The following is a 26259-nucleotide window of genomic DNA, read 5'->3' on the forward strand; positions in this document are numbered from 1 at the left end:
GTATGTTATTGGAAGATCACCTGGAAGTTGGTGTTTTCGGATGTATTCAAAAATAGCTTTCAAAATGTGTTTCCTACTCGAATTTCAGGTGAAAACGATAAAAACCTCCTGGGGTTAATGTGCTAAAGAATAAAAAAGAACACAACTAATAATTATTCACAATGATTAAAGTAACTTGCATAGGACAAGTATTGTTTTGTATCAATTCTTCACCTCTTGTATCAAATATGGAAAAATACTGATGCATCGAAATATCAATAATTCGTTTCACCCCTACTAAATTGCATTTTGTTGATATCAACTCGAATAAACAGTCAGTCCACTTTTGTTGTTAATTATTTCCAACATCTATGAATTACAATTTTTACCTCAAATCTTAACCCATCAATATCATGTGGGTGCTGTGGTAGAGCATATGATTTGTAATCCAAGGGTGACATGTTCAATACCAATGCAGGATGGCTGCGTCAGTGTGTCCTTGGAAAAGGCATTTAGCTCCCATTTCTTAAATATGACACTGCTGTTAAAACCAACAAAAACAAAACAAACACCTACTATAAATATACAGTAACATAATGTGCATTCTTGCGTGCGTGTGTGTGCACGTGTGTGTGTGGTTAGGTTACCTCATCGTTTGTAGTTTTGATGATAATCACAGTTGGTTGGTAGTGTTCTATTTTAGAATACAGTGTCATTAGACTGGTTCCATGTTCCTCTGATGTGAACAGCAGTTCAGGCTGGCAGACTGCAAAGCGTGTGGGAAGCCATGTCCACAATGTGTACAGCTGCAATACAAGAGGTAAACGATACATTACCAATGAAAATGCCATTACAGATTTATTTGCTACATATATTCCTGTATTCTCAAACAAAGTCTTCAGAATAAAAATCTCTAACACATGCTCCTTGCCACTAAAGGCTAAAACTTTCTTTACTTTGTGCATAGTTATTTTCTGTTATCATCCTTTGATTCAACCAAATCCACTTGGAGTACGACTTCGGCATCTGCCATAACTTTCTTGTGAAGCACCATAAGCAAACTTAGACTTACCATGAAATATCTGAAGAGAGATGTTTAATGCCTGATGTATTTTGTGATATAAATTAATGGATTGTCAACACAAGACAGTGGCTAAATGTCAGGTATGGTGACTTTTACAACTATTTAATCTCATCCAAAGCAGTAGCTGGAAAAGAAATGAAGAACTTTAAAAACTTACAAAGTTACAACTACTTCCTGGTTGGAAATGTCGACACAATTTTGCACAATATAATGATTCTTGGAGAATAAAATTATCATGAAGGACAAATACACTCATCACAATCAGTAAATAAAATAAATGAAGCTAGCGTTACTTATACCATGGAGGGGTTTGTTACTGGGGTCAGCTCTATTAATAAGAGATGATTATTATATGCTCACTTTTTCTACAGTAACTTTTTTTTAAACAATGTTTGGGATTCAGGCTAGCTATAGATGCTAGTCTGGGTCCTTACAAATAGCATGCAAGTGACAAGGCACAAACTGTCTTCTTTAGCTGGTAATATAAATGGCAAAAAATATACTTAGTTTTACATCCTGAAATTTCCTCAAAATGTACTTTCTAAGTTCTGCAAATCCGAATCACATGAGCCATATCATGGGTTCTCAAGCATGATTACACATTTCGAAATTGTACTGTAATTTCGACTATATTCCAAGTATAATTACGTCCTCCTTATTGCACTCGAAATAAAAAAAACATATTCTATAGCATCTTTTTGTTAATTGCAACTGAAAGACTTCATATTTTTCCCACTTATGACTTCAAACATTCTGTGACAAAACAGAAACACACTTGCAGATGTCAATATGCTGTTGAAATCCAATGTACTTCATGTAGAATTGGCACAGATAAATCAAGTCCATAATCACAAAATTTCATAGAATCGACAAAAATACCAGAATCTATTCATTCCAGATCAAATGGAAAAGTTGTTGCAATGCACATTCATTCACAATATGAATCCAGATTTCAGTTTTAAGTAGACTAAAATGCCATTTTGTTTTGAAAGTTATGTCTAGTACACAACTAAGTTCAAATTTATTTGGGTGGAGTTATGTGCGCATTATTAATGTTGTTATTGTGTAATGATGAATCTACACTTGTGTATTTAGTTTGGAATACAGCATACATTCAGTTACTTTGTTTCTTGAAGTGTAGTTTTGTTTATATAATTAAGCCTTATGTAAAAAGGTTACTGCATTTGTATGGGAAAATATGAACTCATTTTGATGGATGGATATACTGCACTCCAAATGCCTAAGCTACAAATATTGAAAAGAAAAGTAGTAGCCTACTGCCAAGCTCTGTAGCATCATGGTCATGCATGATACACTAAAGTGGGTGGCATTATAGAAAGGTAGACAGATGTAGCTCTACAATGATACCAAATCTGGATGTTTTAGTTGCACTGCAAAATACACATAGAAAAACCTAATTTTTTGGACCTGATTTTTTTCCACCCAAAATTTCGCCCGTGGTCAGAATCTGATTTTGTCTCTGGATTTGAGACTTTTGGCCTCAGATCTAAGGCAGACCGGTATGAACTGCACACAGAAAGATGAACCTTTGCAAAAAGTAGGATAAGGTGGGCATTTGGAATAAAGAGTAGTCTTGATATGAAAATGATGGGTCTGTTAAGCAAAAAATAATAAAAAGAACTCCAACTTTTACCCTTCTGCTCATGGACGAGCAAAATATCCAATGGAAAATGATGTTTCTAACACAACTAGGCATTAGGACTAATGGAAAATCTGCTGAAGTTGCTGTATTAGGATATATTCAGAAATAGCTTTCAAAATGTGTTTCCTACTTGAATTTCAGGCGAAAAAGATAAAAACCTCCAGGAGTTAATGGGTTAAAGGAACAAAGAACAAGTTTCACAAGTGAACCTTTGAACTGAACAGGTGAAACATCACTGCATCAAAATAGCAGTCATGAAAGGTTGTCTTGCGAGAAATGTTTAATATTTTTTCAGAAGTATGTATGCCTGGATGCAGATCATATTAATAAACTGCAAAATGAAACTGTCATAGTAAAAGTCCTTTGTGTAAAAAAACCTTGAAAAAAATTTGAGAATTACAGCTAGTAGTGCACACAAGGTATTCATTAAAGAGACAACTGATAACATCAAGTTTGAGAATTACAGCTAGCAGTGCACGCAAGGTATCCATTAAAATGAGACAACAGATTGTTGTTGTTGTTGTTGTGGGGTTTAACGCCATTTTTCAGCACACGATAGGCTATACATGGCGGCCAGTATTAATGGTGGAGGAAGAACCCGGGAAAACCCCGGAAAGAACCACCAACCCACGAGAAGCTACTGGCAAGCTTTCTCACATACCCACATTGGCTGAATCTTAGACTCGAACCGCCGCAGACAGAGGTGAGATGGCAGTGATCCGTAACGAAGAGCGCTTTAGACCACTCGGCCACTCGGGGCCCCAAAGAGAGACAACAGATAACATCAAGTTTGAGAATTACAGCTAGCAGTGCACACAAGGTATCCAATAAAATGAGACAACAGATAACATCAAGTTTGAGAATTACAGCTAGCAGTGCACACAAGGTATCCATTCAAATGAGACAATTGATAACATTAAGTTTGAGAATTATGGTAACAGTGCACACAAGGTATCCATTAATGAGACAACTGATAACATCTAGTTTGAGAATTACAGCTAGCAGTGCACACAAGGTATCCATTCAAATGAGACAACTGTTAACATCAAGTTTGAGAATTACAGCTAGCAGTGCACACAAGGTAACCATTAATGAGACAACTGATAACATCAAGTTTGAGAATTACAGCTAGCAGTGCACACAAGGTATCCATTAAAATGAGACAACTGATACATCAAGTTTGAGAATTACTGCTAGCAGTGCACACAAGGTATCCATTAATGAGACAACCGATAACATCAAGTCTGAGAATTACAGCTAGCAGTGCACACAAGGTATCCATTAATGAGACAACTGATACATCAAGTTTGAGAATTACAGCTAGTAGTGCACACAAGGTATCCATTAATGAGACAACTGATAACATCTAGTTTGAGAATTACAGCAAAGAGTGCACACAAGGTATCCATTAAAATGAGACAACTGTTAACATCAAGTCTGAGAATTACAGCTAGCAGTGTACACAATATATACATTAATGAAACAAATGATAACATCAAGTTTATAAGGGGTTATTTACATTCAAAATATATTGGAAACAAATTAACAAAACATGCATAGTACATGTTTTGCACCTGGTTGAGAAAGTGTTCATCTTTTTTCTGGCATAATCAAGATGACCACAAGTCTGTAGATCTTCAATCTAATGATTACTTTGTTAAAAAAAATCATATAGTGTGGCTTCATGAATTTTATTACAAAAAGATAACACCACGATGAACTAGAACAGGACCATCTAGGTAAAGCATTAAAAGTATGTATGAACCTTTAACTGGAACGAGTATTGTCTGCTGTGCTTTAACATATCGCTTCATATAAAATGTGTTCTGAGATACACAAATATTCAATATCTGATTAATTCTGACGATGTGTTCACCATATTTATGAAGCTAAAACAAGTTGGATGTTACATGGAATAATACAATTTTAAACATTCATTTATTTATGGGGGCCCCAAGTGGCCGAGTGGTCTAAAGCGCTCTCCGTTACAGATCACTGCCATCTCACCTCTGTCTGTGTGGATTCAAGTCTAGGATTCGGCCAATGTGGGTATGTGAGAAAGCTTGCCAGTAATTTCTCGTGGATGGGTGGTTCTTCCCGTGGTTTTCCCCCGTGTTCTTCCTCCACCATTAATACTTGCCGCCATGCATAGCCTATTGTGTGCTGAAAAATGGTGTTAAACCCCACAACAACAACAATCATTTATTTATGCGATACTGTAATATCCAACTAGTTGTTTCTTCAAATATGGTGCGGAGCCACAATATACATCGTATAGCTCTATAGTTTATATTTTAACTAACAATGTACACTCTTCAAGATGAGCCCAAATGTTAACATTCTAAAAATCAGCTAGGCAAGGACCCTTTGAGTGCTGGTATTAATCACTGTATTAGACTACAACTGTTGATAATGGTGATAAAGAATTGGCACAGAAAGGGTAATTCACAAGCTACAATGCAAACATAACTGGGTGATGTCCTGTAATGATAGTACATGTAATTTGGAATTTTACAAGTTGATATCCAGCTGGTACACAACAGTGCCATGTGCCTTCATTTACAAGTCTGTAGGAGGCTGTAACATGGAAAACATCAGGATAACTATAATAAATTATCACAAGGCCTCAAACTACTGGCAAATAATTATAGCTTAAGACTAGATGACCATGACGCTAAACCTAAACAATTCAACTGGGTAATTAACAACCCTACATGTATCAATTTAGCGAATAAAGATACTGAATATCAAAATGTCCATGAATTATATTACTTAATCTTTTCTGATTCTTTTAGAAAATCTGACCTTGCATTAACAAGTGCAGCACACAATTAAAATGTCACAAAAGTTTAAGAAATGAAACTGGGTTTGCAGAACTGAAAGTTTAAACACTTTTAGTCTTCTAATAGTTCTTTCTACATGGATTCTTACACCTGCAAATCTCCCTGTGAAAGTAACTTCATCTACATTTAACAGAGTCTTGCTTTTAGTAAAAGTAGGAGTACTGAGCTCAACCCTTAGGGGAAAAAGCAGGTCAAGGTTATCTTTGTTTGGGTTAATTGTGTTTGAAAGTCTGTCCCCTCCTTTGCTCATTTTGTTCTTTTAAGTCTGACTCGAGATACTGAGTACCAACACAGTGTCTGGGGTGTTCATTAACACATTAACCCCTGGCGACGAGTTAACGTGGCAGGAGGTAGTAACCTACTGCCAAGCTCTGTAACGTTATGGTCATACATGATACACTAAAGTGGGTGGTATTATAGAAAGGTGGACAGATGTAGCTCTACAATGATACCAAATAATGTGGAATTTCTAGTTGCACTACAAAATACAGAGGGAATAACCTCATTTTTTGGACCCGATTTTTTTCTACCCAAATATCACCCATGACTGGAAATGCGATTTTGTGTCCGGATTTTAGACTTTGTTGATCTCAGATCTAAGGCAAACCGGTATGAACTGCAAACAGACAGATGAACCTTTGCAAAAAGTAGGATAAGATGGGCATTTGGAATAAAGAGTAGTCTCGATACAAAAATAATGGGTACGTTTAGAAAGAAAGAAAAAAAGAAAAAAAAAAGAACTCCAACTTTTACCCTTCTGCTCATGCGTGAGCCAAATAGCCAATGAAAAACAATGTTTCTAACACAACTTGGCAGTATCTTATTGGAAGATCACCTGGAAGTTGGTGTTTTCGGATGCATTCAGAAATAGCTTTCAAATGTGTTTCCTACTCTAATTTCAGGCAAAAACGACAAAAACCTCCAGGGGTAAATGTGTTAAGGAGGAATTGTTGTCTCCAGCTGTGGTTCACTGCTTGAGACCATGGCTAAGACATCTAGACATGTGCCCTCCATTCTGATGGCACTGTACTGAGCTTCTTCGCTGTCACAAAGATGTAGCCTTGCTGGACCAAAGCAATAACCTGTTGAAGGCTGAACCTCTCAGTTCATCTTATCCCCTCCGAGGTGTCTTGGAGTTGGAGGGACCAGCGGACATGATTTCAGGCTATGACTCTGGGCCCATTGAAACCAATAAAGAATTTGTTGACATCCAGACATGTACCATCCTTGTAAGTGAGGTAGCTTTTGCGATGCCCAAGGTCTTGCTGAACCACAACAATAATCTTTGAGGGCGACACCTTTCAAGGCAAAAATGATCTTCAGTTCATTTGATCCTCTCAATAGCAGGGGTGCAGAACCTGTGGCCTGCAGACCAGATCCGGCCCACGAATGTGTTCTGTCTGGCTCTCAAGGCAAATTAAAACAACACAGAAATCTGGCCTATGAACAGTAATTATATTAAAGAAATTGTTGAACAAGGACAGTTATTATAAAAATTTATTCAAATTTCCAAAACCGGAGTGATAATTCTTGTTTCTACAAAAATAATTGAAGAGTAATCCAAGAATAAAATTTTTGAAGTCCTAATATTGAAATGTTCTAATGATTCCAGGTTCGAGTCACGATGAAGAATCCAAGATGAAAGGTGATGACATATGCTGTAACTTGCACTGTACTGAAGTCTACAGTTCCTTGTGGAAACACAATAATTAATCCTCCGGTCTTGGAAATCCAAACAAAATTTTCAAGAAATGTCCTTGTTCAAGAATTCTGTATGAATACAATAATATTTCCAGAGAAACAAATTAATCATTTAGAGTCCAAATAATCTGAAGAAAAATTAACAAATAACTCAAAAACGCAAAAAATTCAATACTGGTCACAACAGAACAAAACAACTTGACATCAAGTATTTAAAAACCCAGACTCTGAGATCTCTCTCTCTAAACATCACTATTTTGGAAATGTCTAATTGTGAAATAGAGGATCACATGATCATGTTTACATGTAAAAGTCAAATATCTCCTGTATGTCCTTGATAAGAACCAATCATTTTACTCTGAGAAAAAGTTGTTTACTTGACTCTCAATAAAGGCCTGGAACTAAGTAAAAAAATATAAAGTTTTTCTATTATTAGATACCTAAGGAAAAATTCGGGTCAAACTGAATTTTCTGGAAAATATCAAATTCCTCGTAAACAAAATTACATTATATTGACATGTAAAGAAAATGAAAAGACTCCAAAAACCACAAACAATCAAATCATATACAAATTAAATATATATATACAAGTTACATGCAGCTCATAATATTGAGAACACATTAATGATGTCATAAACTGTGTCCACTTTTACGTACTAGAAGAGTTAGCTCTGTTCATCTATGTTCAATGTTCTCCTCTTGGAGGTACATTCTCCCAATGTTTGCACCCACTAAAACAAATGCAAGATCCATTTTTGAGTCATTTAACCCACAATGTCAAGAAGTAGCCAGAGAACAGAGTGGTGGTGGATTCAAAGAAAGTCCTTATATTTTACATGGATTTTAGGAGCTACTTGCCTTGCACAGTGGGGAACAAATTTGGCTGAGGGTTCTAAGGTGCTTGCCTTTCAAGATCACTTATATATCACCTCTGTCTATATGGGTTTGAGTCTCAGCCTTAGCCAACGTAGGTATTATGAAAAGCTTCCCAGTAGCTTCCCTTGAGCTACAACGAACCATACACAATGTATGTTAGGATCAGCACAAAGGCTTAGGAATGGATATTTTTTTCATGTGACTTTAAACCCAAAGTAAGGTGTGTACTTATTATAGTATGTCAGGTATTTAACCCAAAGTAAGGTGTGTACTTATTATAGTATGTCAGGTATTTAACCCAAAGTAAGGTGTGTACTTATTATAGTATGTCAGGTATTGCATTACACTAAAAGATAAGTGAAGCCAGTCACAGCCATAAATCCGCCTGCTGTGTATACTCTCACATCTCACTGGTGGCTGCCAGTGGTTAAGATTTCCATAATGTGCATAAAGCTGCTTAAACATTCGCTGCAAATGCAAGCAAATACTTTCTCACAATGTTGACCCAACATGAACTTTCAAATGAGCCAGTTAAACTTTCTTGATCAATACAATGGGCACTTTCTTTGATATGAAGAAGACTTACTTTGTGTCAATAATATTTTTATTTACATGTATTTATGAATATACATGGACGTCTTGCTGCAGGCAAAGACAGGTGAAATTGTCAGCCATAGCTTGCAACAAACAGTCTACAAAGTTTGTATCTGATTCTTCTTCAAGGGCAAAAAAATATGCATGATTGGCTGAAACCTTTTCAAAAATGATGTTAATGAAAATTGAAATACATCAATCCTTTGAAAGTAAGCTAAGGTGCACTGACCTTAATATGATTACAATACATGATTGTAAAGGGGCCCTGGCCTAAGGTACTCACCTTTACATATTATGACATCTCACCTGTGTGTCTGAGTCTCAGACTTGGTCTACAGGGGCCCTGGCCTTTACATATTATAACATCTCACCTCTGTGTGCTTGTGTCTCAGACTTGGTCTAAAGGGGCCTTGGCTTAAGATACTCACCTTTACGTATTATGACATCTCAGGCTTGGTCTACAAGGGCCCTGGCTTAAGGTACTCACCTTTACATATTATGACATCGGAGGCTTGGTCTACAGGGGCCCTGGCTTAAAGTGCTCACCTTTAAATATTATGACATCTCACCTCTGTGTTTTTGAGTCTCAGACTTGGTCTACAGGGGCCCTGGCTTAAGGTACTCACCTTTACATATTATAACATCTCACCTCTGTGTGTTTGAGTCTCAGACTTGGTCTACAGGGGCCCTGGCCTAAGGAACTCACCTTTACATATTACGACATCTCACCACTGTGTTTGAGTCTCAGACTTGGTCTACAGGGGCCCTGGCTGGCCGAGTGGTCTACAGGGGCCCTGGCTGGCCGAGTGGTCTACAGTGGCCCTGGCTGGCCGAGTGGTCTACAGTGGCCCTGGCTGGCCGAGTGGTCTACAGGAGCATATGCTAAAGCATTCCAGTTGCTTCTGGTGGGTCGGTGGTTCTTCCCAGGGTTTTCCCAGGTTCTTCCTCCACCAAAATATACTGGCCACCATGTATAGCCTAATATGTGTTGGAAAATGGCATTAAACCCATAACAGCAACAACAACATAAATATAAATAATAAAAAAAAGAACCACTAAAAAGTGTATTCATCTAATTACTGTTCTGTTGTTATCAATATATTAATATATACTGTTGTAGACCAATATATGTACTGTTTTAGATCAATACATGTATATATATATATATATATATATATATATATATATACTGTTGTAGATCAAAATATGTACTGTTGTAGATCAGTATATGTACCATTGTAGATCAATATATATATACTGTTGTAGATCAATATATGTAATATTGTACATCAATATATGTACTGTTGTAGACCAATATATGTACTATTGTAGATCAATACATGTACTGTTGTAGATCAATACATGTACTGTTGTAGACCAATATATGTAATATTGTAGATCAATACATGTACTGTTGTAGATCAATACATGTACTGTTGTAGATCAATACATCTATAATGTTGTAGATCAATACATGTACTGTTGTAGATCAATACATGTACTGTTGTAGATCAATATATGTACTATTGGAAATCAATATATGTACTGTTGTAGATCAATATATGTACCGTTGTAGATCAATATATGTACTGTTGTAGATCAATATATATGTACTGTTGTAGACCGATATATGTACTGTTGTAGATATATGTGTTGGATAATGAATAGCATAATGTAAGTAAAATTTTGTTTTCCTATAAATGTGAACACTACTGGCAATTTTCCCTGGAGTGCCTCCAGAATAAATACTGTGTTGAATAAAAATAAAATTTAAGCAATAATACTTATTTGACTATTCATCACAAATCTGTTTTACCAATGACAAATATGTTGACAAAAGAGTATAACAAATTACCGTATCTAACTGTTTGCAAGTCAAATCCAACTTCAAATGACACAAACCCTGGTGCACCATCACATCATGTGACAGCAGAGATGGGTCTATGCAGTTTGTAAGGAGAAATGTGATAGCAGATCATGGTGGATATTTTCTGTTTGTGATTTCTGTCATATGAACATTTTTCGGAATGAAAAGTTAAATAAATCTGATTAACCAAAATCTGAGGAATCAAGTTCTCTTTCTGAACAGGTTCAACTGAATGCTGTCAAATTAAAACTTTCCTTTGGGTATATACAACTGAATGCTGTCAAATTAAAACTTTCCTTTGGGTATATACAACTGAATGCTGTCAAATTAAAACTTTCCTTGGGGTATATACAACTGAATGCTGTCAAATTAAAACTTTCCTTGGGGTATATACAACTGAATGCTGTCAAATTAAAACTTTCCTTTGGGTACATACAACTGAATGCTATCAAAATGAAATTCTTGCCTTGGAGTATATAGGATCTGAATGCTAACAAAGATTTCACACAATATTTAAATCAAAAACATGTGCATCACACTGACTTTGATAGATTGTGCACACAGAAAAAATCAACCAGGAAATCTTTGGCAATATAAAAAGTATAAATCATTTTTAGTTAATTGATGCAATGTGGTAAAATTCTAATTCAATGATGACTCTTATTTCTGACCACAGGATAAAAATATATGTTTAAAAATAACAAGAGTACCTAAAGGAAACTGATGCTCGATTGGCCAAAATGGATTTCCAGGTGACCATGAGAGTCAATTAACTTAATTTATTTTACTCCTTATAACTAAAGAGTATTACAACAATAGCAGATGTTCTTGAGAAACTCTAACATGCCACATTTGGCAACCAAAATATTTTCTAGTGTCTTTAAATTAGCATGTACACAAGGTACAAAAGTCTTTATCAATGTTTTCTGTACACAAGGTAAGTATGGTACAAAAGTCTTCATCAATGTTTTCTGTACACAAGGTAAGTATGGTACAAAAGTCTTCATCAATGTTTTCTGTACACAAGGTAAGTATGGTACAAAAGTCTTCATCAATGTTTTCTGTACACAAGGTAAGTATGGTACAAAAGTCTTCATCAATGTTTTCTGTACACAAGGTAAGTATGGTACAAAAGTCTTCATCAATGTTTTCTGTACACAAGGTAAGTATGGTACAAAAGTCTTCATCAATGTTTTCTGTACACAAGGTAAGTATGGTACAAAAGTCTTCATCAATGTTTTCTGTACACAAGGTAATTCATCAATGTTTTCTGTACACAAGGTAAGTATGGTACGAAAATCTTCATCAATGTTTTCTGTACACAAGGTAAGTATGGTACAAAAGTCTTCATCAATGTTTTCTGTACACAAGGTAATTCATCAATGTTTTCTGTACACAAGGTAAGTATGGTACGAAAGTCTTCATCAATGTTTTCTGTACACATGGTAAGTATGGTACAAAAGTCTTCATCAATGTTTTCTGAATCTGACCTTGTATTGGAGATTAGTAGCATTTTAAAAATTTGAATCTCAGGATGGTTTAAGTCCAATTGTGTAAAGAAGATTTTGAGAAATAGTTATTTCAATGTTCTCAACTTTTAGTAATAGCAAACATATTGAGTGGAAGATTAGAATCATTTGTAATGATTTCAAACTTTAGAACCTGAAAGGCCTTGATGCTTGAATGCTGTCAAATTTGGTCAAATTCTCTTCATTTTTCTATACAAAAGAAATCATTTCAATTTAGTTCTTTTAACAAGAGATAATATTTGGAAGTTGATGGGCATCAATGATCAAATTTTGAAAGACAAATCTGCCAGCATACTTTCTTTACAATCTGGTAAAGTTCTGGTGAGTTGTTTTTGAGAAGTTGTTTCAAAGGTTTTATACTTATAGCAATGCTAAATATATTGGATGATAGGTCTTTTGTGCCAAAATACTGTAAAGTTATGTGCAAATGGAAAAGCAGTTTTGATAATTTGTAAGTAACAATTGTGAAAAGACAATGCATTATGGACACATGATGGATAAAAGACAAAACCATTAAATGTGTGTGTGTGTGTGTGTGTGTGTGTGTGTGTGTCTGTGTGTGTGTGTGTGTGTGTGTGTGTGTGTGTGTGTGTGTGTTGGAATTTTAACATAGCTTTAAAAAAAAAATCAGTCATATCGCTACAATGTCTGCAGTGTGGCACTTTATAGTGATGTCTAGCACTGGGGTGTCATGTTGCAGACATGAAGAATAATGTCCCACCCAGTCACATTATCCTGACACCAGGCCGACCAGTCCTAACACAAACCTCTTAATGCTGAATGCCTAGTGAGACAGCTGTTAGTACCATTTTTATAAGTCTTTGGTATGACTTGGCCAGAGTTTGAACCCATGACCTCAAATACCTGAGGCAGATGCTCTAACCATTTAGGCCACAGGAGCCCAAAAATACATTAACTATCATACAAAATGTCTCCCCTGATAAGTCAATACAGGATAATAAGCAGCCTATCTACAACTTTTCTATTTTTCCTCCAAATTTTTGCATAAAGCCTTTTCCAATTTAAAGCCCACCACCACCACTTAAATAGGTGCAAAGCAAGTCCAGTGGATTTATTTGGGAGAAATGCTACAAGACACCATATAAAGGATGTCTTCTTTTGTTGCAATTGCAGTCCAGTAACTGGTACTTAGCGTACCATGGTAACAAGTTACATGCTATGTGAATTTCATCCAACAGCAAATACGTGTCAACATCGCAACTTACATTTTCACTAGTACAATGCATTAGAGGATAAGCCTTAACACAGCCCCGGAAAAATCCATTCATCAATTTGTTCTAAGGAGTTGCTGTCATGGGTTTAATGCCATTTCTTCAGCCCATGACAAACCATATACATGTATTTATAGGGCTAAATTTCAGGTGCTATGGTATTTATATAAGTTTTATAAGAGAAGATATATTTGTGTATACATTTTCTAAATCCTCTCCATAAATTTAATAATAGTATGTCTAGGATAGAGGAGTAGCTCCACAGATAAATTTAGAGGTTGAGATTTGGGGTGAATACATTGTTATCAGCAGCTACTCAAATGCAGTCGTGTCAAGTTACAGTACTGAGAATTTGAAACAAAGAAGTCAGTATGACAGTTGGATTATGTGTTTGTAAAGCTAATTAAAATCAATTATAGCAAGTTTGCCTTAATATTTAAACATTAAAATTAGTGACCAGTTGAAAGAAAATTTGAATCTCCTTTAGTAGGTAGAAAGTACTTAAAACAGAATTGGGTAGTATTACATTGATTTTGAATTAATTTGCTCAAAAAGGATAAAGTTTACAAGTAATTTCCTACTCAAAATAATATTTTTGGAAATTCTAACACACAGTATCATTGGGAAAAGAGTGCACATACATTTTTGGATTACATAATTTAGGTTCTGTGCATTTTGATATGTAGATTAGATTTAGACAAAGGGTGACTGCATCTAACACAATCAGACCAGAAGTTTAGTTCTAGAATAGGTCTTCAGGGAATGCTCTCTCTGAAGTTCACTAGGATTGTTCAAAAAGTAAGGTCCAGTCTGCAGCGAACAGAACAAGAAGTAACACATGTAATGGAGCTAGCGACAGTACTAATACCCCCCAGGCGTTGAATGCATACAATTAGCAACCAACAGCCGACAGTGCCAACCAAAGAAACTACTCCGGAAAGAGTGGTACACGTACAACAACCCGGGGTCTGGACTAATGTCACAGCTGTACTGCAACAAACATTACAGAAGTCATTTGTGAGTATAGTAGCACATACTCCTATAACACAGGCAATTTCACCAAGGTAGGAAACCACATTTGAAACAGTGGACATAGTTGCAGCCGACCTGGATATGTCTTCATCTTCTAATGACAGTCCAGAAGAATTTGATACCGCAAACGCTGAGAGTGAAGAGGAAGAAACAGAAGTGGAGGAAGAAGAGGAAACTCACCATGTAATCAAAAAGTACAAAGAAATGGGCCTTGCAACAGCGATAGAAGATGTAAAGAAAGCAGGACATTTCATTAGCGCTGTGAAATACATAGCCAAATCCTGCTCAACGGTTTTATGGGGTCAGGATACTCTCGCAGTACTACTGCCATGCCTATACCAATTATCCTCTCTGGCAACTAGTAGAAGATGCAGAATTCGTGTCCTCCTTACACCGCTATGCTTTCCCACAAACTGAAGAACAAGATACACGAAGTGTGGAAAAGGTCAAGAATGCAGAGGACTGCAGTGGCATCTTCTAGGAAAAAAAAACAGCCCTTCTAAGGGCTTCAAATTGCCTTACTATTTTAGGGATTTCATTTTGGCTTGAAATCCCAATTTGACAAAACCATGCAACTGACCTGATGCTTTCATCCACCGCTTTAAATTACAATCTATATGACCTAATAGTGACCCAACTATTTATGTCGCTTAAACATATTAGTCAAATAGGGCAAATTAGGGAATGATTATGTACACTATGTACTAGAATTATATAGATTTGTTAAGAAGTAGGAACTTTTTTCAGACTTGTTGGATTTGATCTAATTGCACAGGTGGCTGACACATTATTGGTATTTGTTATTCCAATAGAATAACTGGACTAGATCTGAAATAAGTATGGGCTGGCTCTTCTGGGAGTACACGACATCCATGGCCAGCTTGCAGAGTTCCTTGCCTTCCTTGCCTCTCTCAGACATTGTACATTGATCAAGATGTGGAACCATTTCCACCCGTCACAAAAACAGTTGTCTCAATGTGATATCATCGCTGTCGACCAATCGTAGCATATGTTACATACTGCTTGGGTCGATACCTGGTGCATTCGATCGCAGCTGAATTCCAACTTTATCATGAGTGCGTGTTGGGTTCATTCCCACTCATGACGGCCCTATATTCAGGTCATTACGGACTTATTAGTCCCAAGATCTGTAGGCCAAATTAATTAGTGTTTTTTGAACACTCATCAAAAATGCCCTGACGGGTGAAATCGAAGCTAATTGCATCAGTCAGTCAGTCAGTTAGTGCAGAGAGACTAGTCATCATGCCCACCACACAAGGTGGAAATAAAATAAATAACAGATACACAGACCCCAAAACACATAAATAACAAAATTAAGAGGCACAGTGTACTCGCAAAAATTCTAACAATAAGAAATGACAGCCCATGAGTGGGCAAATACTAACCTAATGAAATAAGACTGAAAATGAATGTCTAATGAGTTGTAACAAGGTGTAAATTATACATTTATTATATGAATATTCCAAGAGCAAGACAACAAACCTGCTTGTAATTATTCAGTAGGATTCCAGAACACTGTCGAACATACAATTCCAAATGATGAGGCACATTTCCATTACAATAATCCTTACGGTCCATCTTATATTTTTTTCTTCTGAATATCCGCAGGCAACCGGACATTTTTGTTGGATTATCTAGCAAATGTTTCAGCTTCTTTTATTACTTCTGTTCCAAATATTATTCTTTTTTTTATAACAAAAATCGTTATCTTGTAGTTATTTTGTTGTAAATGTGTTTCACATGAAATCACTAGCTTGTAGCTATTTTGTTGTATATATTTACATGCAGGTCCTGTCTGTACATAAAGCTCACCCAAAACAACAACAAGACAATAACCTAACCTACACACACACATATACACCATTTATATCTATAGGAACCAAACAAAAAGCAGATATGTATGCACAACAACAAAGTAAACTGTGTCCACACACACACACACACACACACACACACACACACACACACACACACACCCCAAACACACACACACACATGAATAACCCCTAAATGACATTAAATGATGCACCGATATACAAACTATCCCACTAAAATCTCAGAACTAACCTATAATGCCAGGAAATCTTAGGAACACTAACTGACAATGATTAATTACATTACAGCCTGAAAAGCCACCACACAACAATCCAATTACAGATAGTACTACTCCCCAGTGAGTACTTACCAAGTTGACGGTGCCACTACTGAAAATTAGATAGTTAACCCAAAACTTTTTAAGATATGATCTAGATGGTGCCAGTCTATACAGTAAACATGCAGTTAAAACACAACACAAATAGTACCTCACCGGACTTTAATGACTATGGCAAGTCACTTCAAAATAATAACGATAACGAAATGGGGATGGGAGCGGAAACTTTCACCCTGAACTTTTGCAAAAGGAAAACGAGTACGATCCTAAGTTTCATGCATGTAAGGTTCAAGGCAAGAAAGCAATCACAAGATCTAGTGTTTGCAAGTACTGACCTGAGAATGGAAACCAACGAACATAATGAGTGGGAATGGAGTACAACTCAGAACCTGCATGCAGTGACAACTCGAAAAATATGGTGAAACGAAACAAAGAACAACCCTGATGGAGAATTAAAAAAAATATATAAAAAAAACCAAAAAAAATCACACATGAAATCCACAACTGGGAGGACGGGGAATAAATAAATCACAAACCATGACCTTTAGAAACAAAAACAGCGTGACACCTCCAACTCTTTACAAGCATCAGCTGGAACGGAGTCATGGGGTGCCAACATAATTAAACAAATATTAACACATTAACCCCTGGTGATGAGTTCACGTGGCAGGAGGTAGTAGCCTACTGCCAAGTTCTGTTGAGTCAAGGTCATGTAAGATACGCTAAAGTGGGTGGTATTATAGAAAGGAAGACAGATGTAGCTCTACAATGATACCAAATAATCTGGAAGTTCTAGTTGCACCACAAAATACAGAGGGAAAAACCTAATTTTTTGGACCTGATATTTTTCCACCTAAAATTTGCCTGTGGTCAGAATCCGATTTTGTGTCTGGATTTTAGACTTTTTGGTCTCAGATCTAAGGCAGACCGTTATGATCTGCAAACAGACAGATAAACCTTTGCTAAAAGTAGGTTAAGATTCGGAATAAAGAGTGGTCTCGATACGAAAATAATGGGTCTGTTAAGCAAAAAAAAAAAATATAAAAAAAATCAAACTTTTACCCTTCTGCCCGTGTGCGAGCCAAATAGCCAATGAAAAATGATGTTTCTAACACATATAGGCATTATGTTATTGGAAAATCACCTGAAAGTTGATTTATTAGGATTTATTCAGAAATAGCTTTCAAAATGTGTTTCCTACTTGAATTTCAGGCAAAAATGACAAAAACCCCTAGGGGTTAATGTGTTAATGGGTGCATTTTGATGACATCACAAAATCTGAATATTCCTTGTGTATTTAATCACTTGTGCATCGACATTGCACATAAATTACAAATTTAGCCATTCCTAAATGATCTGTAAAAAAATAAAAAAATCCTTATTAACACATTACCTCTGGTGACAAGTTTACATGGCAGGAGGTAGTAGCCTACTGCCAAGCTCTGTAGTGTCAAGGATATACTGAAGTGGGTGGTATTATAGAAAGGTAGACAGATGTGCTCTAAAATGATACCAAATAATCTGGAAGTTCAAGTTGCACTACAAAATACAGAGGAAAAAACATTTTTTGGACCTGATTTTTTTCCACACTAAATTTGCCTGTGGTCAGAATAATCCAATTCTGTGTCCGGATTTTAGACTTTTTGGTCTCAGATCTAAGGCAGACTGGTATGAACTGCAAACAGAAGATGAACCTTAGAAAAAAATTGGAATAAAGAGTGTTCTTGATACGAAAATAATGGGTCCGTTAAGCAAAAAAACAAAAAAAAAAGAACTCCAACTTAACCTTCTGCTCATGTGCAAACCAAATAGCCAATGAAAAACGATGTTTCCAACACAGCTAAGCATTATGTTATTGGAAAATCACCTGGAAGTTGATTTATTAGGATTTATTCAGAAATAGCTTTCAAAATGTGTTTTCTACTCGAATTTCAGGCAAAAATGACAAAACCTCCAAGGGTTAATATGTTAAAGAAATATGTAGCTTAGCCATTTGTTTGTTTGCTCTACCAGTTATTTCACCAATGTAGCTGCTACCTACCCTACACAGCTACAACACCCCCCTACAGGCAAAAAATACATACCCTCTGCAAAGAAATGGAACTCCCAGGCATTCAAGCAGAACAGCACAAAATATGTGATCCTACTCCATGGAAAAGTAGCATCTCAAAATCAACCTTACTGCCCAGACATTTGGATCCAAACTACAAAACCCAATACGAACATTAACAAAAATATGCAAGACCATCGATGAAACATACTCTGAGCATCTTAAAATCTGTAGAGATGGATCCAAATCTCAAGAACTAAAAAGAACAGCAGCCGCAATAATAATACCCAAACACAGAGTTGTACTTGGAGACAGACACCCATATGATTATTAAAACCCAAACGCACAGTCAGTATGTTATTATAACAGACTCTCTAAGCATTTTCAAATCTTTGGAGACTAGTACAACAAAAGGTAAAGGAAATATGTTAGAAGAAACAATGATATCCATTAGAGAGACTGAAGGAAAACAACAAAGCATTGAATTCGTATGGGTATCTTCTCATATTGATCTAACAGGAAATGACAAAGCTGACCAACAAGCAAAACTTAACCTCAAGAACATCACACTATCACACCTTGACTACAGTGTACAAGAGGTATATAGTCACAAAAAAATTAAAATAAACAAGAAATGGCAGCAACTCTGGGAAAATACCAACAAGGGCAGACATCTATTCCAACTGCAAAAAGAGGTAAAGTGAACCATCATGACACCTCAAGACACAGAAACCACCGACCTCCACATTACTAATAGGTTAAAAAACAGGAAAAACTTTAACTTTAATAAGAATCAATTTTTGGAAAACATCTCAAAAAAAAAATTAAACAAACCACAAACTGTCCTTATTGTCCAACAGTGGAAACACTAGACCATGTTTTCAACACCTGCCCCAAATACCATAATCAACGAACTAACTTCCAAGAACAACAGAAGAAATACGGATCCCCTATGACATACCCAAAAATATTAAACAAGGTACATAATAAAAACATCAAAACTACATACAAAAATATATTATGGTACCTAAAACAAATTAATAAACATGATAAAATATAAACAAACATAAGACAATAAAAACATAACATCCAACATAACATCAATCACCAGATAGGACTAAAGCGGTAGGGTAAGACACCACATAAATAAATCTATTCACAAGCTAGGATAATAAACAAAACAAATAAGTCCAAACCTATTATAACTACTGGACAGGCTAACAAACTTAAAATTAGGGAATAAATAAGACCAGATGTCTTTGACAAGTCTTAGTGACCCGAGTATTCAACAAAGATATCTGTCTTATCAAAATAGATTTAGCCTGAAAATAACATCACATAAATAACTCTATCCACAAATTAGGAAAATAATCAAAACAAAACCTCACCAGACAGGACTAAGGCTGTAGGGTAAGACTGCTAGCCAAAGGGCAAGTCCACATTGAAAAATGAAAATAAAAAAAATATGTATGTATATGTGTATGTGTGTGTGTGTGTGTCTGTCTGTATGTATGTATGCATGTATGTATGTGTGTATATATATATATATATATATATATATATATATATATATATATATATATATATATATATTTTTATTTATATACACACACAATACTAACAATACAAGTCTGAGAAAAGAATAAGAACACATAACTCTGCAATTCACCCATCCAAGAAACAAATAATGCATATAAGGTGGTTAACCCTGACACCAGGCCCAGTTACACAAGGCAACAAAGACTGGTAATGTATTAAAAACAAACACCACAAAGTTTTAGTTCCACAAAAGAATTAAGACTATAAGGTGACATAAGTCCAGTCATCAGGCTCACCGCACAAGGCGAAAATAAAATAACAGATACACAGACCCCAAATTATTAAACACGCAACACTAAAATCCCAACATTACCCCTCAGACTAATATAATGATATTCCTAAATAATACAACTAAGAGGCACATTGTATTGGCAAAATTCCAAAAATAAGAAATGACAGCCCATGGACCAGTTGCAAACATCATGGCCGGTGTACAACAATGAAAGTCGAGTCAGTACCAAATTAACTAACTCCATCATCAGACTAACATAAAGGAGAAAGAAGAGGAGAAAAGAAAACAAAGAAGAGAAAGAAGACCGACATTGACTTTCAAACTGAATTGCCTTCTTACATGAGGTTCTTCCTTTGGCTTATGAAGTCCTCTTTCGATAAAAGCTCTATCCCCAAAATCCTGATCTGATCCTTAGATTACCGCCATCAAAATTCAAGACCAACGAAAAACATAGCATGACACAAAAATAGATAGGGTGCCTGACACCCAGCTGACAGGTACTATCTAGATAATTTAAGGTACACCATGTACACAAAATTCAAACTTTTTGTCAAAATAGTAATGAAAATTATACAACTGAATGAAATTGGAGAATTGCACACTATTGGAAAAGTAACTGTCCACTAGCAAAACTGGACTAAAATTTCTCATACGCACTTCGACGTTTTAGGGCGAACTGCTTACCTGTGGCTTTTCGCATCCCGGGGGTGCCTTTCTTCTTTGCCTCTCCTAGACATGTCCAAAATTAAGCAGTGCAACATTTGTACATAAAAAAGGGGCTGTGGTAGCACCATACCCACAGCCCAACCAATTAAGAATCCTGATCTTCAGGACTTAACCGGTCGCGAAAGCACTAGCTGCAAGGGCGACCTAAATTTTATCATCATCATCATCATCATAGTGCACGGAGTCAGCATGAAGAACTAGAGGTAACAGAACTCCATTAAATATAGAAAAGAAAAACCCTCTTGCTTGTCACTAATTCCCCATAGAATTAGTTGATTCCCCCTTCAACATGCAAAATAAAATATTCACATTTCAGTGTCACAGACTGTTCCACACAGCAAGTTACATTTCTTCATCATCTGTTCCAGGACTGAACATTTTAGGGGGAAATTTCCACCTCCATTTGGAAACTAGGAATTTTTTAAATATTGGAGGGATCCAGTTAAAAAAGTTCAAGTAGGGCTTGCAACTGTGATGCATGATTTTCATTTGTTCTGTTGATGGCTGAATGTGATCAAAGAGATTAGAGCAAATCCCTATGCTGAATGTGATCAAAGAGATTAGAGCAAATCCTATGCTGCATGTGATCAAAGAGATTAGAGCAAATCCCTATGCTGCATGAGATCAAAGAGATTAGAGCAAATCCCTATGCTGCATGTGATCAAAGAGATTAGAGCAAATCCCTATGCTGCATGAGATCAAAGAGATTAGAGCAAATCCCTATGCTGCATGAGATCAAAGAGATTAGAGCAAATCCCTATGCTGCATGAGATCAAAAAGATTAGAGCAAATCCCTTATGCTGCATATGATCAAAGAGATTAGAGCAAATCCCTATGCTGTGTGTGATCAAAGAGATTAGAGCAAATCCCTATGCTGAATGTGATCAAAGAGATTAGAGCAAATCCCTATACTGCATGTGATCAAAGAGATTAGAGCAAATCCCTATGCTGCATGAGATCAAAGAGATTAGAGCAAATCCCTATGCTGCATGTGATCAAAGAGATTAGAGCAAATCCCTATGCTGCATGAGATCAAAGAGATTAGAGCAAATCCCTATGCTGCATGAGATCAAAGAGATTAAAGCAAATCCCTATGCTGCATGTGATCAAAGAGATTAGAGCAAATCCCTATGCTGCATGAGATCAAAGAGATTAGAGCAAATCCCTTATGCTGCATATGATCAAAGAGATTAGAGCAAATCCCTATGCTGCATGAGATCAAAGAGATTAGAGCAAATCCCTATGCTGCATGTGATCAAAGAGATTAGAGCAAATCCCTATGTTGCATGTGATCAAAGAGATTAGAGCAAATCCCTATGCTGCATGTGATCAAAGAGATTAGAGCAAATCCCTATGCTGCATGTGCCAAAATAGACCAAAGAGACCTGCTGCAAGAGGAAAGGAATGATACACAATGTCCAGATGAGTGGGCAAATACTAACCTAATGAAATAAGACTGAAAATATACATTAATGAGTTGTAACAAGGTGTAAATTATACATTTATTATATGAATATTCCAAAAGCAAGACAACAAACCTGTGTGTAATTATTCAGTAGGATTCCGGAACACTGTCGAACATACAATTCCAAATGATGAGGCACATTTCCATTACAATAATCCTTATGCTTCATCTTATATTTTTTTCTTCTGAATATCCGCAGGCAACCGGACATTTTTGTTGGATTATCTGGCAAATGTTTCAGCTTCTTTTACCACTTCTGTTCCAAATATTATTTTTTTTATAACCAAAATCATTAACTTGTAGTTATTTTGTTGTAACTGTGTTTCATATAAAATCACTAGCTTGTAGTTATTTTGTTGTAAATGTGTTTCACATGAAATCACTAGCTTGTAGTTATTTTGTTGTAACTGTGTTAAAAATAAAATCACTAGCTTGTAGTTATTTTGTTGTTAACTGTTTCACATGAAATCACTAGCTTGTAGTTGTTTTGTTGTTAACTGTTTCACATGAAATCACTAGCTTGTAGTTATTTTGTTGTAACTGTTTCATATAAAATCACTATCTTGTAGTTATTTTGTTGTAAATATTTCCCATGAAATCACTAGCTTGTAGTTATTTTGTTTAACTGTGTTTCATATAAAATCACTAGCCTGTAGTTATTTTGTTGTAAATGTTTCACATAAAATCACTAGCTTGTAGTTATTTTGTTGTTAACTGTTTCACATGAAATCACTAGCTTGTAGTTATTTTGTTATAACTGTGTTTCATATAAAATCACTAGCTTGTAGTTATTTTGTTGTAAATGTTTCACATGAAATCACTAGCTTGTACTTATTTTGTTGTAACTCTGTTTCACATAAAATCCCAATGAAAACTCAGCTGCCCAAAGATTCAAATAAATATCCTCAAAACTGACACAAGTAGAATACTCCAAAATGAGAATTTCCTATCTGTTTAAACCAGATGGACAATAATTTATAGAAACCTTGTTTAAGCGCAGTTATTGCATTTCAGAAACTTCACTTTTCTAAGTTTGACATCAGAAAAATCACTGAATGCTCTCCAATATAAAAAGATATTGATGAATTCACCATCTTTTACAAGACTGTTGCATCACCGTACTGACAAACACTTCATCCTGACTAGACTTGGCTAATAATCAAACACAACAGCTGTACACATCACAACTAGTGGAGGAAGCAAAACAGTGTGTGTGATTCAGATCTTTAAGATAGCTTTAACAATTTTCCAGTCATATCCCTACGATGTCTGCAGTGTGGCTGTTTAATGTGATGTCTAGCACTGGGATATGACAGAAGTTTCAATTTATTTATATGCAGTGACCATTAAAATATCACAACTCAGATCCTTTAATCAGGTGAAAATGTGTACTTCTGAAAGACTGGTGTTATCTGGACTATTCCAGTACCTATTATTTACATAGGGAAATTTACAGTTGGTGGTGTAAGGATGTGATTGATTCAAAATTGATATCATTTGTCACGAGCTGCTCACTTACATCTATCTGATTCAACAGACAATACATCTGTCATGCATTTTATATGCCATTTACTGGGAACCCAAATCCTCTGTATTTATTTATCAAAACTGGTGACATTTTTATTCAAACTCCCATGCAATTTTCTCCATACTGTCTAGTTCAGTGCATGTAACACTCTCTCCAAGTAACAATAATTCACAATGTCGATGTTTTCCCTTCTTGACAATTTGACTGGAGAGAAAATATCTTTACCTAAAGTTGCCATTTAATCAATGTACACTACTTTTGCAATATATATATATATAAATTTAACATGATACTCCATGGCAAATAATGTAGCAATTTTCACAGCTACAACTAAATGTTACATACATACATATGTTTAATAAAACAAATCTATTAATTATTTAGCGTAATTTTCACACTTCATTAAGTGATACAGAATCCTCAAATTAGAGATACTCTGAATTTTCCACAAACTAAGAATAAAGTACATCCATTTTGAAAATGAAGTGCATAACAATCTGCATACATCAAGTAGATCTTGAACAAGCCCTTAATCCTACAGCATCCTGAGAAATAGGATGCAGATGTTTGTAAACTAATCAACTTTGTCAAGTGTGTGTTATAGATCTATTTATGCAGTGGCTACTCTCCTTAAATTTTAAACTTAGTTGGCAGTTAAGCAGTACATATTGCCTGGTAAATAAACTACCTTAGGTATCAACAAGTGAGTGTACTCTAAAGTTATGATGAGCACATGCAGACGGTCATCCAGATCTGTGCCATAATTTTGTTAAAAAAGGAATTCAGTTCATTTCACTGCAGAAAATGCACCAATATGAACATGTTCCATAAAAGAAAATGAGCGTCATAAAAATTAAGGTGAGGTTCTGCATGTTGAAACCACAATTGAAGTATTTCTGTCAAATATAACCTTAACCTCATGTTCAAGGGCGTTGTAAATGAATTGCCTCAGTTCATGTATGATTCATCCTAAGTATAAAAAATATCGATCAAGCAGTTTAGAAATACAAAAACAAGAAAATATAAACTTGAACTAAAATGTTAATGTTAATTTTCTAAAGCTGTGACCTTGATCTGAAAGTAAAAAGGAGTGAGGAATGTGTTGCACAATCAATTGTCCAAGTTTCATAATGATTAATCCTGAATATGGAGAAAACTCATCAGTGGGTTTAGGAAATGTAAACAATGGGAATTTTTTTGTCAACCAAAACCTTAAAAATATTGCCCATGATTGTGAACTTACATATAACATCAAGGTCAATAGGGTAGGCATACACATGGCATAATGAATGGTCTTGGTGTCATAATGATTTATCCCACGAATGATGAGACATTAAAGGGGTTAAGTAGAAAGTTTATGATGAAAAACTGTAACCAAAACCTTAACAAACTGTTACTGATGCAACACCATAAAAGAGAGAGACCCAGTGCTACCAACAGTCCTCTTTAGAGACAGCTCAAATTTTTAGGCAGAAATTGCCTTTCTTCTTTCAGTCATGGTAAATTTGACCTCTGACACAAAATCTAAAGATTTCTTCCTTGATCTATATGCATGCGATCCACAAAGTTTGGTCCAGGTCTGTTATGTGGAACAAAAGTTGTCTAGAAACCAATTTTCTTCTTTCAGTCAGTGACCCTGGACTTTGACCTTTGACCCCCAAATCAATAGGCTTCTTCCTTAAACAAAATGCAAGTCATACACAAAGTTTTGTCCAAGTTTAAAAACATAAAAATAAAAATAAAATAACGTTAGGTTAGTGCTGAAGAACTCAACTTAATGTACAGAAATGAAATACTTAATGTACAGAAATACTTAATGTACAGAATTGAAATACTTAATGTACAGAAATACTTAATGTACAGAAATGAAATACTTAATGTACAGAAATGAAATAGGGAACATTTAGCTGGATGGATGAACAGATAACAACATAACATTATACACTGTTTGTGGCAGGCTTATAAAACAAGCACTTTGATTAGCTTTGCTGCCCTTCATATACAATAAGATTGATTACCTTTACTACCTTTCACAAAGACTTAGATTAGCTTTCCTGCCTTTGATATACACTGATTGATTAGCTTT

At 35.6% G+C, this 26259-nt stretch overlaps 1 protein-coding gene across 1 annotated transcript in view; it reads right to left on the reverse strand.

Moving 5' to 3' along the window:
• Nucleotides 1-26259, reverse strand: part of LOC149798526 (GTPase-activating protein skywalker-like) — a 153544-nt gene that overhangs the window by 14159 nt on the left and 113126 nt on the right. The window contains exon 9 of the mRNA XM_089957337.1: nucleotides 627-785. Within this exon, the coding sequence (XP_089813463.1) occupies nucleotides 627-785 (159 nt within the window). The remainder of the gene's footprint in view (nucleotides 1-626; nucleotides 786-26259) is intronic.

The sequence above is a fragment of the Sinohyriopsis cumingii genome, chromosome 5, assembly GCF_028554795.1.
Source record: "Sinohyriopsis cumingii isolate HCF-2022 chromosome 5, ASM2855479v2, whole genome shotgun sequence".
Classification (NCBI taxonomy): domain Eukaryota; kingdom Metazoa; phylum Mollusca; class Bivalvia; order Unionida; family Unionidae; genus Sinohyriopsis; species Sinohyriopsis cumingii.